Source organism: Lycorma delicatula, chromosome 4 (genome assembly GCF_047948215.1).
Source record: "Lycorma delicatula isolate Av1 chromosome 4, ASM4794821v1, whole genome shotgun sequence".
Taxonomy (NCBI): domain Eukaryota; kingdom Metazoa; phylum Arthropoda; class Insecta; order Hemiptera; family Fulgoridae; genus Lycorma; species Lycorma delicatula.
In genome coordinates, this window is record NC_134458.1 from 85,995,761 (window position 1) to 86,010,451 (window position 14,691).

The 14,691-nt window shown below is 27.0% G+C and overlaps 1 protein-coding gene across 1 annotated transcript in view; it reads left to right on the forward strand.

The window, feature by feature from the left end:
* Positions 1 to 275: 275 nt before the first annotated feature.
* The window catches only part of LOC142323619 (ADP-sugar pyrophosphatase-like), a 35,662-nt gene continuing 21,246 nt past the window's right edge, over positions 276 to 14,691 (forward strand). Inside the window, exons 1-2 of the mRNA XM_075363490.1 lie at positions 276 to 578; positions 4,261 to 4,424. Coding sequence (XP_075219605.1) covers positions 469 to 578; positions 4,261 to 4,424 — 274 coding nt within the window. The 5' untranslated portion in view covers positions 276 to 468. The remainder of the gene's footprint in view (positions 579 to 4,260; positions 4,425 to 14,691) is intronic.

Genomic DNA, 14,691 nt, shown 5'->3' on the forward strand with positions numbered 1-14,691 from the left:
AATGGATTAAATTCTAATTAAATCATCTAATTTTATCATTCATATATATATATATATATATATATATATATATATATATACACACACACAAACACAAAATATACATTTACTATTATTAAATACATATATGTATGACATACACAACACACATGCATAATGGATGACAGCATAATGTTATATGGAATAAACTGTCTAAAAAAATTGTAGCTATGTAATAAAGAGATAAGGCAAGAGAATCTGCGTATAAATTAATATTTACTGATTAATTTGATATCAGTTCATGTTACAGAAGAGGTCATATTATATCATAATTGTATTCATTACAAATTTGTCTACAACTAAAAACTGCTACAAACATTATAGTCTCGATTACTTCATATATCATAATATATATCTTGTTTCAGTAATTTACACTAATATTTTTCTCACTGTTCTGTCAAATTTATATTTGCTCATCACATTTACAAAATGGATACAATAAAGGAACCATGTTCAGTTTTAAATCAAGAAGAAATGTGTGCTGGAGATAAACTTGCTTTTTCTAGGATAACATTTATTGATCCATGTGGACTGAAAAGGTAAAATTTGCAATTACTTAACATAAAGCATCCATTTTTACACAAAATAATTCTGTTAGCTATTTTTCATATTTCTTGGTTATTAATAATTTGTTTAGTCAAAGTCATATAGATAATTTTGAAGTCATTATTATGATAAATGATATCACAATTTTTAAGTACATACATTTTTCCCATGTATGATATAAATCACACTATGTTGTTTGCACATACAAGTTAAACTATAAATATATAAGTGAAAGGAATAGCAAAAGAGATCAGAAAATAAAATTATTCAAAAAATGTTTTAAAAAGTTTGAAAAAATTTTGTGATTTTTAATTTGAATTATTTTAAATTTTTAAGTGGAACATGTATTTGATCTGTATAATCAAATTCATAACAGTTGTTTTTGTAAAATAAAAAAAACTGGTTTTTTTGGATATATAACTTTCGTCCAGGACCAAACATTTCGTTTTTAGATTTAAATGACTATTAAGTTATGATAATCCATTACTGATAGTAAGTGCCAGTTTTAAATGAAATCAGTGAAGAGGTTTAGCAGCCGTAGCACCTGGATATAAACAAAAGGAATATCATGTTTTTTGATTCAGTGATAAAAATCCAAAAAATATATAACTCTATCAGAAACTACTAATTTCATTTGTCTATTTCAATAAAAATACAAATAAAGTCACTTATATACATAATTTTTCTGAATACATTTTAAAATGTGATAAAATTTTAAATGACTAGCTACCAAATGGAAGTTGTTCTTCCAAAGGAGATTTCAGAGCTAATTGGTAGCTACTTCTTCAGGACATTAGCATATTAGTAGCATTGTTGTTAATGGTACCACCTTAAAAAATATTAGGAAGCCATTTTAGTACATAATTTACATTTACACCTTTTTATGTGACAAACAATGACTAATATTTAATTACTGAACTTGTAATCAATTAAAATTGAAAAATGTATTCTATTTATGTAGGATCTATTTCTTTAATACGTTGTTTTTGTCATAATGTGCATATTTCATATTGTTCAGTTATATTATGATCTTAGTTTTTATGTGCTATGTGTAAAATTTGCATATTGCAGTGTCTTTTTATGTACATCATGTTTCTTTGATGTGTTTTGCCAGAAATAATTCGACTGTTGTCTGTACATGGTCTATGAATATGTGAGTGAATGTGTATCCAGTCTGTCAGCAATACATTATTCATCACTATAGTTTAATTTGTATAATCATGAGTTGCTGTGATTAATAAAATGTACTTTTTTACTTTTCTAGATGCTCTTATGTATTTTGTTTGCTGCTTTGAAAGCAGCACAGTAACTTAACAATTTTGTATAACAATGTTGTGTTGATGAATGTTAATATGTATTTATGGACCACATTAAGATAATTTGACACTCTATTTTTTCATGTCATAATTTGGTTTTCATTCTTCTTTGTTTGGTCTGGCTATTTTCACAACTACCTTATTTTTTTTATTTTTTGTAATTAATCACCATAAATTACCTTCCTAAAGAGATCCATGTTTAAAATATAATTTTCTTAATTCTGACCGCTTGGAGATTTTTCTTAATTGCTTCAATCCAATTTAGTTTTGATTATCTCTTCTAGAAGAAAGCTGTTAATTTTTTCAGTGAGTTTTTTATAATTATTAATAATTTAAAATTATTTACCCTTTGTACTCATAATTATAAAAATATTAGTACAATATGATTCAATTTCATGTTTATTCTTTTCTGAAAATGAATACAATAATCACTTTCCTTTCAAAGCATGCAGCTTAGTTTTTTGCTAGAATATGTTGAGATTAAGAAATTAGCACAAACTAGGTAAGGAAGATGTACTGCATCAAGTCAATAAAATGAATGAAAAAAAAAATGAAAACTCTTATGATAAAATAAACTGTACAAAAAAAAAAGTGATTCATGAATACACATTTAACATAGAGAAGCCATGTTTATGGAGCAAAAGATTGTTCAGGACAATTTTTTACCATAATAACAACTATCTACTTCTTTAGATTATGGGCAACCATTGAAAGCAGAAACAAAAAGCTACTCAGAAACAGATGCTTTAAAAAAGGACCTCCTTTATTTAAGTTTTTCAATAACAAAATTTTTAAGTAAAAATATTTTACTTCAAGCAATTTTTTTATTAACTTCACTTTTTTATAAAATGTACCAATTTTAAACTGTAACAATAGTTCTGTTACTAAATTAAGATGTTATAAGCTTCCATCAATAATAATGAAGGAAACTGAAAATGGCGGTTGAAAACATTCAAACGTAAAGAAGAATAAAACCTATAATTATGATACATGCATTATGGATTAACAGAATAGCTGAAGTAGAATTTTAAAAGAAGCCTGGTTAAAACAAAAAAGGAATTGCAAAGTGATTTATCTGTAGATGATTTCATTTAAATCTACTTAAATTATATTTAGTCTCTTGTCACTCATCCAGATTTATTTTATTTCAATTTCAAGTTTGCATACAGAGATTTTAAATTGTATTAAGTAAAAAAAAAAAAACTTACTATAATTGTAATTTGAATTAGGTATGGGCAATCACAGAAAAAAATAAACAATTCTTTGCTTGTTAATGACCACAACAAATTTATAAAAAAATTGTGTAGATTTATGCTTACAGAGGGATTTTACAGTTTCCAAAACTTTAGAATTATATTTTAATAAGAAAATAAGTAATCATACGTAAATATTATATTATATCTTATACACTTTTCATGATTTTGCACTTTATATGTTCATACTTACTTTCCAAAATATTAATTCTAAATATTTTTACTGGTTTGAGATAAAATAATGGTTTGCTTCTTTTTATCTGTGAGTAATGATTTATAATGAACTTTGATTCAGAAAATAATATCATATCTTATTTTTTCTTGCTAAAGACTTTTAGAAGATAACTGTAAAAATATTTTCTTTTCAAAAATAAACATTATCATGTAATTGATAAAATTATGTAAAAAAAAAAAAATACTATAAAAGCAACTTATTATAAATATGAAATTTCATTTTTTATCGGTAGTATATGAATATTATAAAAAAAAACTTTTAATGTATGTTTTTATCTGTATTAACGTAATGACAAACATTTATTATTGGCAAAAATTTTAAAAAAATAGAAAGTTTATGATAACAAATCCAATAATATAATATTATATCATAAGAATATCATATAATTTATTTAACTGTAAAAATTTATCCTCAAATTAAATATTTTTCAGAATAAAAGACACCATTTAAAATACAATTTATCATAAAAGATTATACCATATGTAATTTATTCCAGTAAAAGATTATACCACCTTTAATACATACAGTGATCCCAAGTCTATTCTCTACAAAAAAAAAGAAAAAAGAAAATTTTTTTTACAGTATTTTATAATTATACTGTACAAAATATTGACCTATTTTTAATTCTTCAGAACAAAAAATTCTAGAAATAAATTATTTAGAATTATAAGTGACAATTTAAATTTCAAGAATCAAAATTAAAGTGCTTTTTTTAGCAAACAAATGTTTAATATTTTCTTGTTCATTATTATCCCTTCCTATTTTCATATCCAATTACATAGGTTACGAAGGAAGTTGAGTAGAACATCTCTTAAGGTGAACAAACTTATTATACTTTTCTAACCTGAGTTACTTCTTATCTTTATACCAGGTCTTGGGAAGGCGTGACAAGAAAGTACAAATCTGACAGCAATTCCTCTATTGATGAAGTTTATGTAATAGCTTTCCACAGGCGATTACTTTACAGAGAATGCATAATACTAGTAAAACATTATCGGCCAGCATTGAAAAATTTCACAATTGAAATGCCAACAGGTAGGACAAATAATTCACTAAATAAATTAATAAGATAAATAATTAAACTATTATTTGTTTTGTTAAGAAATCTAATAAGTTTGGTATTTAATTTATCACCTCTAATAAACCAAATCCCAAGATCAGCCAATAAATGTTAAGCTAATTAACTAATTAATTCAAAGATTTTAGAAATAAAAAATACATTTTGCTTTTCAGATTAATTTTGGGTTGTATTCATTCTGAAATTTGCTATGAAATTAATTCTGAAATTAAATATGAAATTTGCTAAAATTGTGAAAAACAAAAGTAAAAATGACTCACTTTCATGGTTGTAATAGCCTTGGTATTACAAATCAATCCATGACAGACACCATCAGCATTCTTCTTACAACATAACCAACAAAGGGCTGTGTAATAGGCTCCAATGAATGTTCTGGAAATATATTTCCATGCATTTAAAAAAATCAGTTACTTAACAAAATTTTTCTTTTAAATACTAAAATAGAAATCTTTAGTGATTTACCTTGTAATCTTTTTTCATATATAATCAGTAGTGATGTCTCAATTAATTGAAATGGTTGATTAATAGATATACATAAAAATATAATTGTAATATAATAGCAGGAAGTAAAACAGTGAATCAGTGTAAAAAAATTACATTACATTGTTAGAAATATTTGTTATGTATATTATATGATAATATGTGTTTGAGTAGATTAGATTTAATATGGATGGTTTAAGCCCCATGTTCCTCAGTCTAAAAGTCTTTTATTACCCTTCTAGCTTCTGATTCTTTTACTTCAATTTTAAGTCCTTAAAACAACACCAAACCTGCCTTTACATAATCAAAAATTGTATTTTTCTTTTATTCTGAAATCTCTCACAATCAAGGAGTGAAAATCTACCATTTTCATTGGATTGTTAGCATAGCATAAATTAAATATCTTCTCAAAACACTCATAATTTTTAGAAGATTTCTGAATATACCATTTGCAGTTTGGGAATCAATTACTTTTTTGTAATCAGATTAGAAGATCTGCATGGGGTATATTTCATTAAGATGCCTGTAAAGCTTTGTTAAAGATTGGGTTATCCAATATTTCCTGAAAAATGCTTATCAAACCCATTGTTTGTAGTAAAATATAAGGCTTTAGTAATTCTGTATGCAAGTTTAAGGCATTTTTTACTTTAAAAATTGCATTCATGAAGCACAAATTTTCTATATTTTCAAAATTATATTACTAGCAGTTATATACTACTGTAGTATACAATACTTCAACTACAGTTATACATTATTATAATTACGCAAAAAAACCAATGATTTTTTCAAAATGTAACATTTTTTATTTATATTTGAAAATAAAATTATATGAATTAAGATGATAAGAATATAATGGCTACATACATTGACAGATTTAAGATATTTCAGTATCAGAGTCATAAAGTGCTATTATAATTATGTATAGAGTATGAATATACCTTTTTTTTACAATAGAAATTAATTTATGAAAGATAAGTTGCCAAAGAGCTAACAGAAAACTGATGAAATTATTATTTTTAATGAACTCTGAAAGAACACCATTTTATAAGATGGAAAAAAAGAGTTAATTATCTGGTATGGTCATAATAAGGAAAGATGGCCCAAGTAAACTTTTTGAGAGAGAAAAAAGAGGAAGGCCCAAGTAAAAATGTGTCTAAAGCATATAGCAAAATGGAAATAGGCTTCAGATTATGAAGGATATTAAGTCAGCAAATAATGAAAGTGAGATTGTATAAATAACTTGGAGATGACGACTTTAAACAACTCTTTGTAGTACTATACAATGAATAAGAATTCAGCATCAAACATGCAATTTTTTCTGTTACTTTAAGTTAAGATTCACGTTTAATATTCTCCTCAAAAAAGTAATAATACAGTATTAGAAGTAAAATATAATAAGACTTCACAACCCGAAAAGCGAAAATAATCATCGGAAATTTTAATAATAAACAAATAAATTGACAAGACCAACAAAGAAGCAGTACAGTAGCTTCTTGAAACATAATTCTTCTTCTGAAAACATATTTCTATGAATTTAGAAAGCCGAGTTGATTTTAAAATTTGTCTTTTAAAAAGGTATAAACTATAATTTATTCTTTATGCTATGAACGTAAATAAAATTATTAAAATACATCTTTTTTTTTCGACCTTGTGTTAAAAGTCATTTGAGAGAAACGACCGTTAGAACAGTTATAAGAAAAGACAAGTTCTATTTCTGTACTTTGAAGTGTAATAAAAATGACTTTTACGATGTTGGCAGCCTGTATTATTCTAAGACTTGCAGAGCACGCACTCGACGAATGATGGTAAACGCAGTACAAAAAAATTTACATAATTATCGTCGTGTAATGTTAAAGGTGATTTGATGGAACTCATATTAATATGAGTAAAATAAATTATATTAAAAATATTCCAGAAGAATTTCTATTAAAGAAAAAAGAAAAAAAAAACTTGTAGCAGTAAGTGTGACAGGACGGATTTCCGGTTTTATTTAACCCTGAAAACGTACCCAAAAACCTAGTTTTTTGCCTCTAACTCCGCTTACTGCGAATCGATCCGCTTGAAAATCTGTAGGACTCTATTTTCAATAGGTTTACATCACTCCACCAGGTTTCGTCAAAATCAGTTAAGATTTGCGTCCGGTAAAGCGAACGAAAAAATTTAATAATTGTATACATAGGTATGTGTATAAGCATTGCAGAATCATGTTCAGGAGACTCCGAAACGCAAAGAAAAGTTGGTTCCCCCTCTTCCGACACCCCCTTATAAATCTGACCGAGTAAAAATTCCGGTTTAACGAGGATGTATTGAAGTGGAGTGCAATTATCCGAGATGGTTAAAAATTTATTGTTTAGGATTACGTAAGATGTCTGCAAAAAAATACAATTTACATTTTATGAAAAATGTAACGATTTTGAACGCTATATGCTAAATTAGATTTATTTACAATTGTGAGAGATCAACGTTAGACAAAAATAGGAGACAATTATATAAGAAAAGTATTAAGAAACTGGAATTAACCTTGAAAATAGAGAAGGGTTTAGAGAAATCAGAATCATTTAGACAAACTACCGGCGGCCTATAATAGGGCCGACGAAACTCTCGAAACGCTGAATCGCCCTTTATTAAATTAAAAAAGAGTCAAACGAAAGGCAGCTGGCAAAATGTGACAGTGCAGAGGACTTTTGGGATGGATCAGTTGTTGATTTACATTCTACCTTCTGACAGAGACGTGGTTTGGATTCCGAAAGGTCCAGACGAATTTACCTGAGGTCGGTTGTTCGTGTACTTTCACTGGTTGTACAAGTTTAATATTCTTTTAAAAGTGTATTAATTATTACTCTATTCAGGTTGAAGTATTATTTAAAAAAATTTCACTTTTTTTTCAGCGCTCTTCGTTTGGTGTAGTTAATTTTTTATTTTATTTTAATTTACTAATTTCAGTATTCATTGATTTTTGTTATCTTTGAGCAACTTCGAAAATGGAATACTCGAATATGAATTTTTCTAGTTTAATGGTTAAATATTCTAATCCATCTTTTGCTGTAATCAAAAAAATTACGGCAACATAATGATGTAGACCAAACGCTGTTAGAATGTTTAAATACCAGAGGGCTAGTAATATCCCTATTAGCGGCCGTACACTGCAAACTAAGGCGAACGATTTTTCTAAAAAAATTCGGTAAACCACGTGAAATAACTTCAGCTTGGATACAACGGTTTCGTCAGCGTTATGATGTTGTGTCGGGGAGAATAAGCGTATTACAAATTTGTAAGAGAAAATTTGTAAAAATTACTTTTACTGCAAAACGTCGGTTATTTTGCTTTGCTTCGAACACTTCGTGTTGTAATACAGTTTTTGAAGGTTCTTTTCTAAATCAAAACAAACACTCTTTGTTTTTTCTTTAGTAATTTCGGTAAAACTGAGAAACCGGCAAACGGTTTTCATTGCCGCTAAAACTTCTGGAAGATTTGGCGGGTTGATGTCTTTATCGTTACCTTCGTTGTCATTACCTACGTCCCCGTCTATTTCTGCTAGCACTGAAGCCACTACATAATCATCTGTTACAGTTTCACGCGTTTCTAAATCTTTGTCAACCTCTTGATGATCTTAAAAAAAATAAATGCATGCAATAAATGCATTTAATAACGACTGGTTTTGCAGACTATTGCTCCATTCCGCTGAAGATTCTTCTTCGCATGCGAAGAAGAATACTAACTTCGCCAGCCTGTGGTAAAATTCCTGCATGTCAAAAGAAACTTTTTACAGTCAGTGGAGAGACCTCATTCCATGGTCTTTATAACATAATTATAGCATCCAGAATAGTTATTGGTGTTTCCTTTTTTTAATTTAAATTCTGTATCATTTGTAAAATTAGGTGTTTTTTGTAGTAGACTTTTACCGACTTGATCACGCCTTGATTTAAGGGCTGTAAGAATGCTGTTACTTTCGGTGGTAACTACACTAACTTTAAACACGAAAGATTTTCAACGTGTGGATGAGCCGGACAGTAGTCAATGAGCAGCAGTATTTTGTCATTTTCAATCTTTAATTCACGGTCCCATTTTCGTAACCAAGAACTAAAGATATCAATTGTCATCCAAGCTTTCTTGTTATTTTCGTACATAACAGGAAGCGATTTCAAATTTTTCAGGAAAATTATGATTTAAGTTAGTGGAAACGGCAAAAGAGAATCGGGGAGGCGCGCCATCGTGCTGGAAGTATACTTTGCGTCTCAGCGCTAGAAGAACATCTTCAAGCAGCTGTCCCCCGAAATACTTAATGTAACTCACAAAATAATTTAAGCACTAATACAGTATTGCGCATTTTTGATCAGTTATTATTATTTTAGTGCCAACTTTAAAACAGTAATTTATTGAATAATTTATTGTGCTTCTGCCATTAATAAAAAAAAATTATATGTCATTTTTATTTTACAATTGTTTTGTAATTTCCAGTTTTTTAATTTTTTAACTGCAATTTTTAACAGTAAATTTTGTTTTTACAAATTTCTCACATCACCAAAAGGGAATTTGGTTTCTGTTTACAATAAATAAGTATTTTTCTACTGAAACAGTAGTAATGTACTGTTTCTAATTAAATTTTCAATCTCTAATTCTTCTTTGTTTTATTCAACATATTTTACACCATTTTGTTCAGAATTAAATTTCCTACAAGTTTTGTTTAAAAGTTTTATGTGTTTATTACCTATTTAACAATGTTATTGTACGTCAAACATAAAAAAATAGGGGTTTTACTCCTAATAGGGACCTATTTTATTCGATTGTTGTAGTTAAAAACCATAAGAAATCACTAATTTTCCACCATAATTAACGCCTTTAAAATTTCAGTACAACCTCATTTCACCGGTACAGCGGAAATCCGAGTGAAATTTTTCACTAGCCGTAACTCGCAATTATAGGACATATATTATATGAGTTTTTCCATTATTTTTACAAGTAGAGTAGTCTATGAAAGTCCCGGGAGAACTTCACGATACACTTTGTGTATTTATATATGATCTTTCCAGTCATGTCGCTAACGTTAAAATATAACAAGATAACGTTAACTTAAAATTACACTGACTAAGATTTCCCGTATTGCATTGCCTGAGAAATAAAATTGAAGAAGTAATTTCGAGTCCTCACATCTTGCATATTTTTTAAACACTGTCTAAACGATACAGGTTAAAACACTTCAAGCTCGCTGAAATTATGTGTAAAATCAATGCAAAAAAAAATCGTCTCGGTTTTTTTAGACTCATTTTTTATGAAGTTTAAAGTTATCATATACTTTCGAAAAAATAATAATAGAATTCTGAATATTTAAGGTAATTTGTATCTAATTTTATTTTTTCTGAAACTTTACAATATAAACTAAAGGTAACTCAGTTTAAAATTCCTAATACATTTAATGTTATAATATGTTGTGATTATGTGTTTTTATTTCAGTTTGAGTTAGAAGGGTTATGCATTTCTAATTTCCAGCTAATTAGTATTACATTTACCTCTGTTTCTTATAGGAATAATATTTTCACAGATTTATTAGGAAGTATAAACACATAGATGAACACTAGTTCTATCCCTGGTGGGAGGGGGGGGGGTTCTGAAGTAGTGTTGGAATTGCTAACGGTACAGTGGAGGAGATAGCATGCTGAGACATGACATCGTAGATAGCAGGAAGTCAGTCACCAGTCCAGCAATTCATCCCATTTTGTATTTCAATTGAGCTTTCTAAAATTTGAAAAGTATTACCTTAGGTTATTTTCAGACTTTTTATGTAGATTATAATATTTCAATTGCCAAGTTGCAGAGATATGATTTACTAGCGAAAACATGCAAAAAGATAATGATCTACTTTACTTCTGTGCAAGGGATATTAATAAATATTTGTGAACCATTTTAATGTATACTAAGGAATCTCTGCAAAATGTAGAAGTTTAATTTATCTGTTACATTCCATAATTATTTGAAAAATAACAAAAGAATTTATGCAAAAACTATTTGCAAAAATTTATATTAAAATAATAATTTAATAGTTATCCCCAGTATTGGTAATTTATGTCATCTGGTAATATTAAAATTAGAAAGTGGAATTTTCAGAAAAACCAGTAAAACAACCTCATTAAAAATATAAAATTACTGTTTTTATGTCTACTGTTCTACTAGCTGAAAGTACAATAAATTTACTGATATTTCCAACATTAGTACCAAATCACTTTAAACAAACAGCTGTAAGTTGAATGGTTTTGTTGATAGATTAATATTTTTAATTGCATTTGATACCCAACAAATTAAAACTTGTGTAAGTATTGAGGTAAATACTCAGTTAATGCTGAAGGTATCTCTGTTTTAAAAGAAGTCACAGATATTATTAAATCAATTATTATCCACTTGTTAATTTTATGAATTTTTTCCAAAGTAATTCTTAGTGTTAATGAGTAATTAATAAATATTTCCCTGTTGCCTTAAACCTTCAGTTGTAATTGGTTTCTATGTTAAAGGTTCTACACTTGACTAAAAAAATTGTAGACATTATTTTCTCAGTTTGAAAAAATTAAACCAATTTTCTTTTAGATTTTCTTGAAAACTAATATATCGTAAAATAGTAGTGTGATTTTAGGAAGAATTTTCCTACAGATATTGATATTTTCATGCTTAAAAACAATTGTTCAGTAAACCATTTGATTTAGTTTGCTCTTCTTACCAATTAAAGACAATTATATTATCATAGTATCAGAGGAACCATTAACAGATATAAAAGATGATTACACTTTCACTTTTTAACTGGAGAACCCACAAAATGCCCAAATAAAGAGTAATTGAAGTGCATTTTGCTTGTGGCGAGTGATACCACAAGATTTTTTTTTAATTTGAGATGCATAACTTCATTGAAAAAATTATTTTTTTTGTATTGTTAATGTAGAATTCTCTTATACTTTTAATTAATTATCTTCTGTTTAAGTACAGTAAATAAATGTTGATTTTAGATCCATCAAAATAAAAAATCCAACTAATAAAGATATATTTTTTCCAGATCTGAAATCTGGGTACTTTATTTTTAATCAAAACTTTAGCCCAAGTTATCAAAATATTATTAAACATGAAATAAACTTTAATTTAAACATACATGCACACATAACTTTTTTTAATGAAAAATACTTGCAAATAGCTGACCGATAACCTATCAAAATATAATCACTTAGACACTAAGGTTAGCTTTGTCCTTTAGTTTTCAGGGATTACAAAACATATTTAACAACTAATAAGCATCGTGTTATCAGTTAGTCTTGTTTTTCTTAATAATGCGCCATTAAGAATAATTAATTGTTAACTATTTGGCAATACCATAAGGATGTTAGAAATATTATTATCTTAATAGCCTATTAAATAATTCTGCGTTTTAACAATGAAATACGATTACAAAATTCACCTCTATAATTAAAAAAAAAAATGGCAGCAAAAAATATATTTTAAGAATAACAACTGGCCACATATTTAATTAATTTTATCATATTTTGTATTATTTAATTAGTTGTTATTACATGAATTCAGTTATATAATAAATTGTACATTACGTTATTAAACTACAATAGAAAGTATCATATCATCCATTATTTATGTTATAACTGTTAATATTTAAACATTGTACAGGATATATGATAAAGAATATTTAATGGACAAAGTAAAGTGTAAAAGAAATGAAATTAAATATTAACCATTTTTTATCTAGAGTAGGGATGATTCTGTAAGATCATTATTGGAGGGATATTTTAACAGGTTTCGTAGTTTTTTATCACAATTTTGTGTTTTTTACCATATTATTTATTGCCTAAATCACTAAAAGGAATCCTATATAATTATATGAATAAACCTATACCATTAATTTTTAACATACCATTTATACCAAGTAATAAGTATTGTGTATAAATAATTATTGTGTAAAATGTTAGGTATAAATTGTTATTATTTCATGTTACTGAATGACCAGAAAAAATTATTAAATGGCTATGCAACAATTAAAAGTAAGTAAACAAATTTAATATAAGGGTATATTTGATTATACAAATAATTTAAGTCAAATATTATAGTATTACTAAAAATGTTAATCTTAAGTAAATGATGTAACTCTTTCTACGAATATTGTTTTTATTACTTAGTTAATTATTTATTTGTGATAATAACTGTTTAGTATTCACGTAGAGTAGTAATTATTTATATATATGCAATTTCATTAGGTCTAGGTTTTACTTTGTTTTTATTAGATATTATTGTCACCTCATTCATTTTTACCTCATTAAGTTCTCCCTTCTCATTAAAAAAATTTGGAAAACCATATGCAAGGTTGTTTAAAAAATAAATAAATTGTAAATAATTGACATTATAAAATTTTGTTTATTTTAGAAAAAAACATGCTTTGCAATAGGGCACACAACTCTTGAACTCCCTAAATTCACCTTTGATCTAACAGGGATTACTTTCTGTAAAGTTTTACATAAAAAAATTATTTTTAGCATGACCAGTTTTTTCAGGCTCTCATTTAGAAAACTTCATCTGGTTGAAGAATATAACCGAGTACATTTTAACTTCATTAAATTTAATTATAATTTAACTATAATTAAGATTCATGTAGGCTTCATTCTGTCTTGAGTGGGAAACCTTTAAGTTCTATTATTTTTTTTTTTCTTTTAACCACCAAGATTACTTTACAGCATAAACTAGAGCCCCTGATACTCTTAATCTGATGTTTGTCTCCTCAACAGGGTTGATGCAATGTACAGCATGTGTCTACTGAAAAATGGATGGCCCAGTGAGAGATACACACAGCAAGTTGATTTTTCATAATTGCATTTTGAAATAAAACTTTTTTTGAATAGAGCATTATTTCTGTATGAAAGTTTTACATTTCTAGAAAATTATAAGTTTTTCTTTGAATGGTTCCACATCTTTGAAGAGGTCAGTTAATGATAAAACTTAATCTGTTAATACATACTAAAAATGTATAGTGAATATGCAAACAATGATTCACTGGATACTTTTTTTCAAAATTGAATTAGTTTCAGGAATTTTTTGGTGGTGTTCTGCATCTTGTTAATACTCTTATGTTACTGTTGATTTTTCTAGCTCTGAACAAACACATAAACTACCACTGTTATAACCTGATGGTTCCTGATAAATTACATATCTCAAGAATTATCATCTTGAAAATGTTTAAAAAATGGGTTCCCATACACATCCAAAACAAAACATACTTTTGGCATTAATTAATAGCTAACCACCACAGGAATCAATTTTTGATAGAATGCAATATTAAGTTTGTAGTTAATAAACCACGGATTATAATTAAATATATTCACTTTTAAATTCATTATATATATGACCTAATAGTGGATCTAGAAACCTGATAACTACAATTTTTTAATATTCTGAGAAATTTAGGACATGAATAAATCTCAAAAATAGCTGTCTAGATATTGTAAACAACAGCTAAACTTAGGAACAGAAAAGCTTTAGAAAAGTGGTTTCTATTATTTATAATTATTTTATTTAAAGTTGACAGCTGTTGGATAAATTCTTTATAGAACGAAAATTATTTAAAATAACATGAAAGTTTTATCTGTTCATTGTTACATATAACATGTTACAACATAAGAAAACTGATAAGTACAATTTTTTTGGAGAATTTACATGTACTTTATTTTCTAATGAACATGTTTTACCTAAAGATGAACATAAAGAATACAC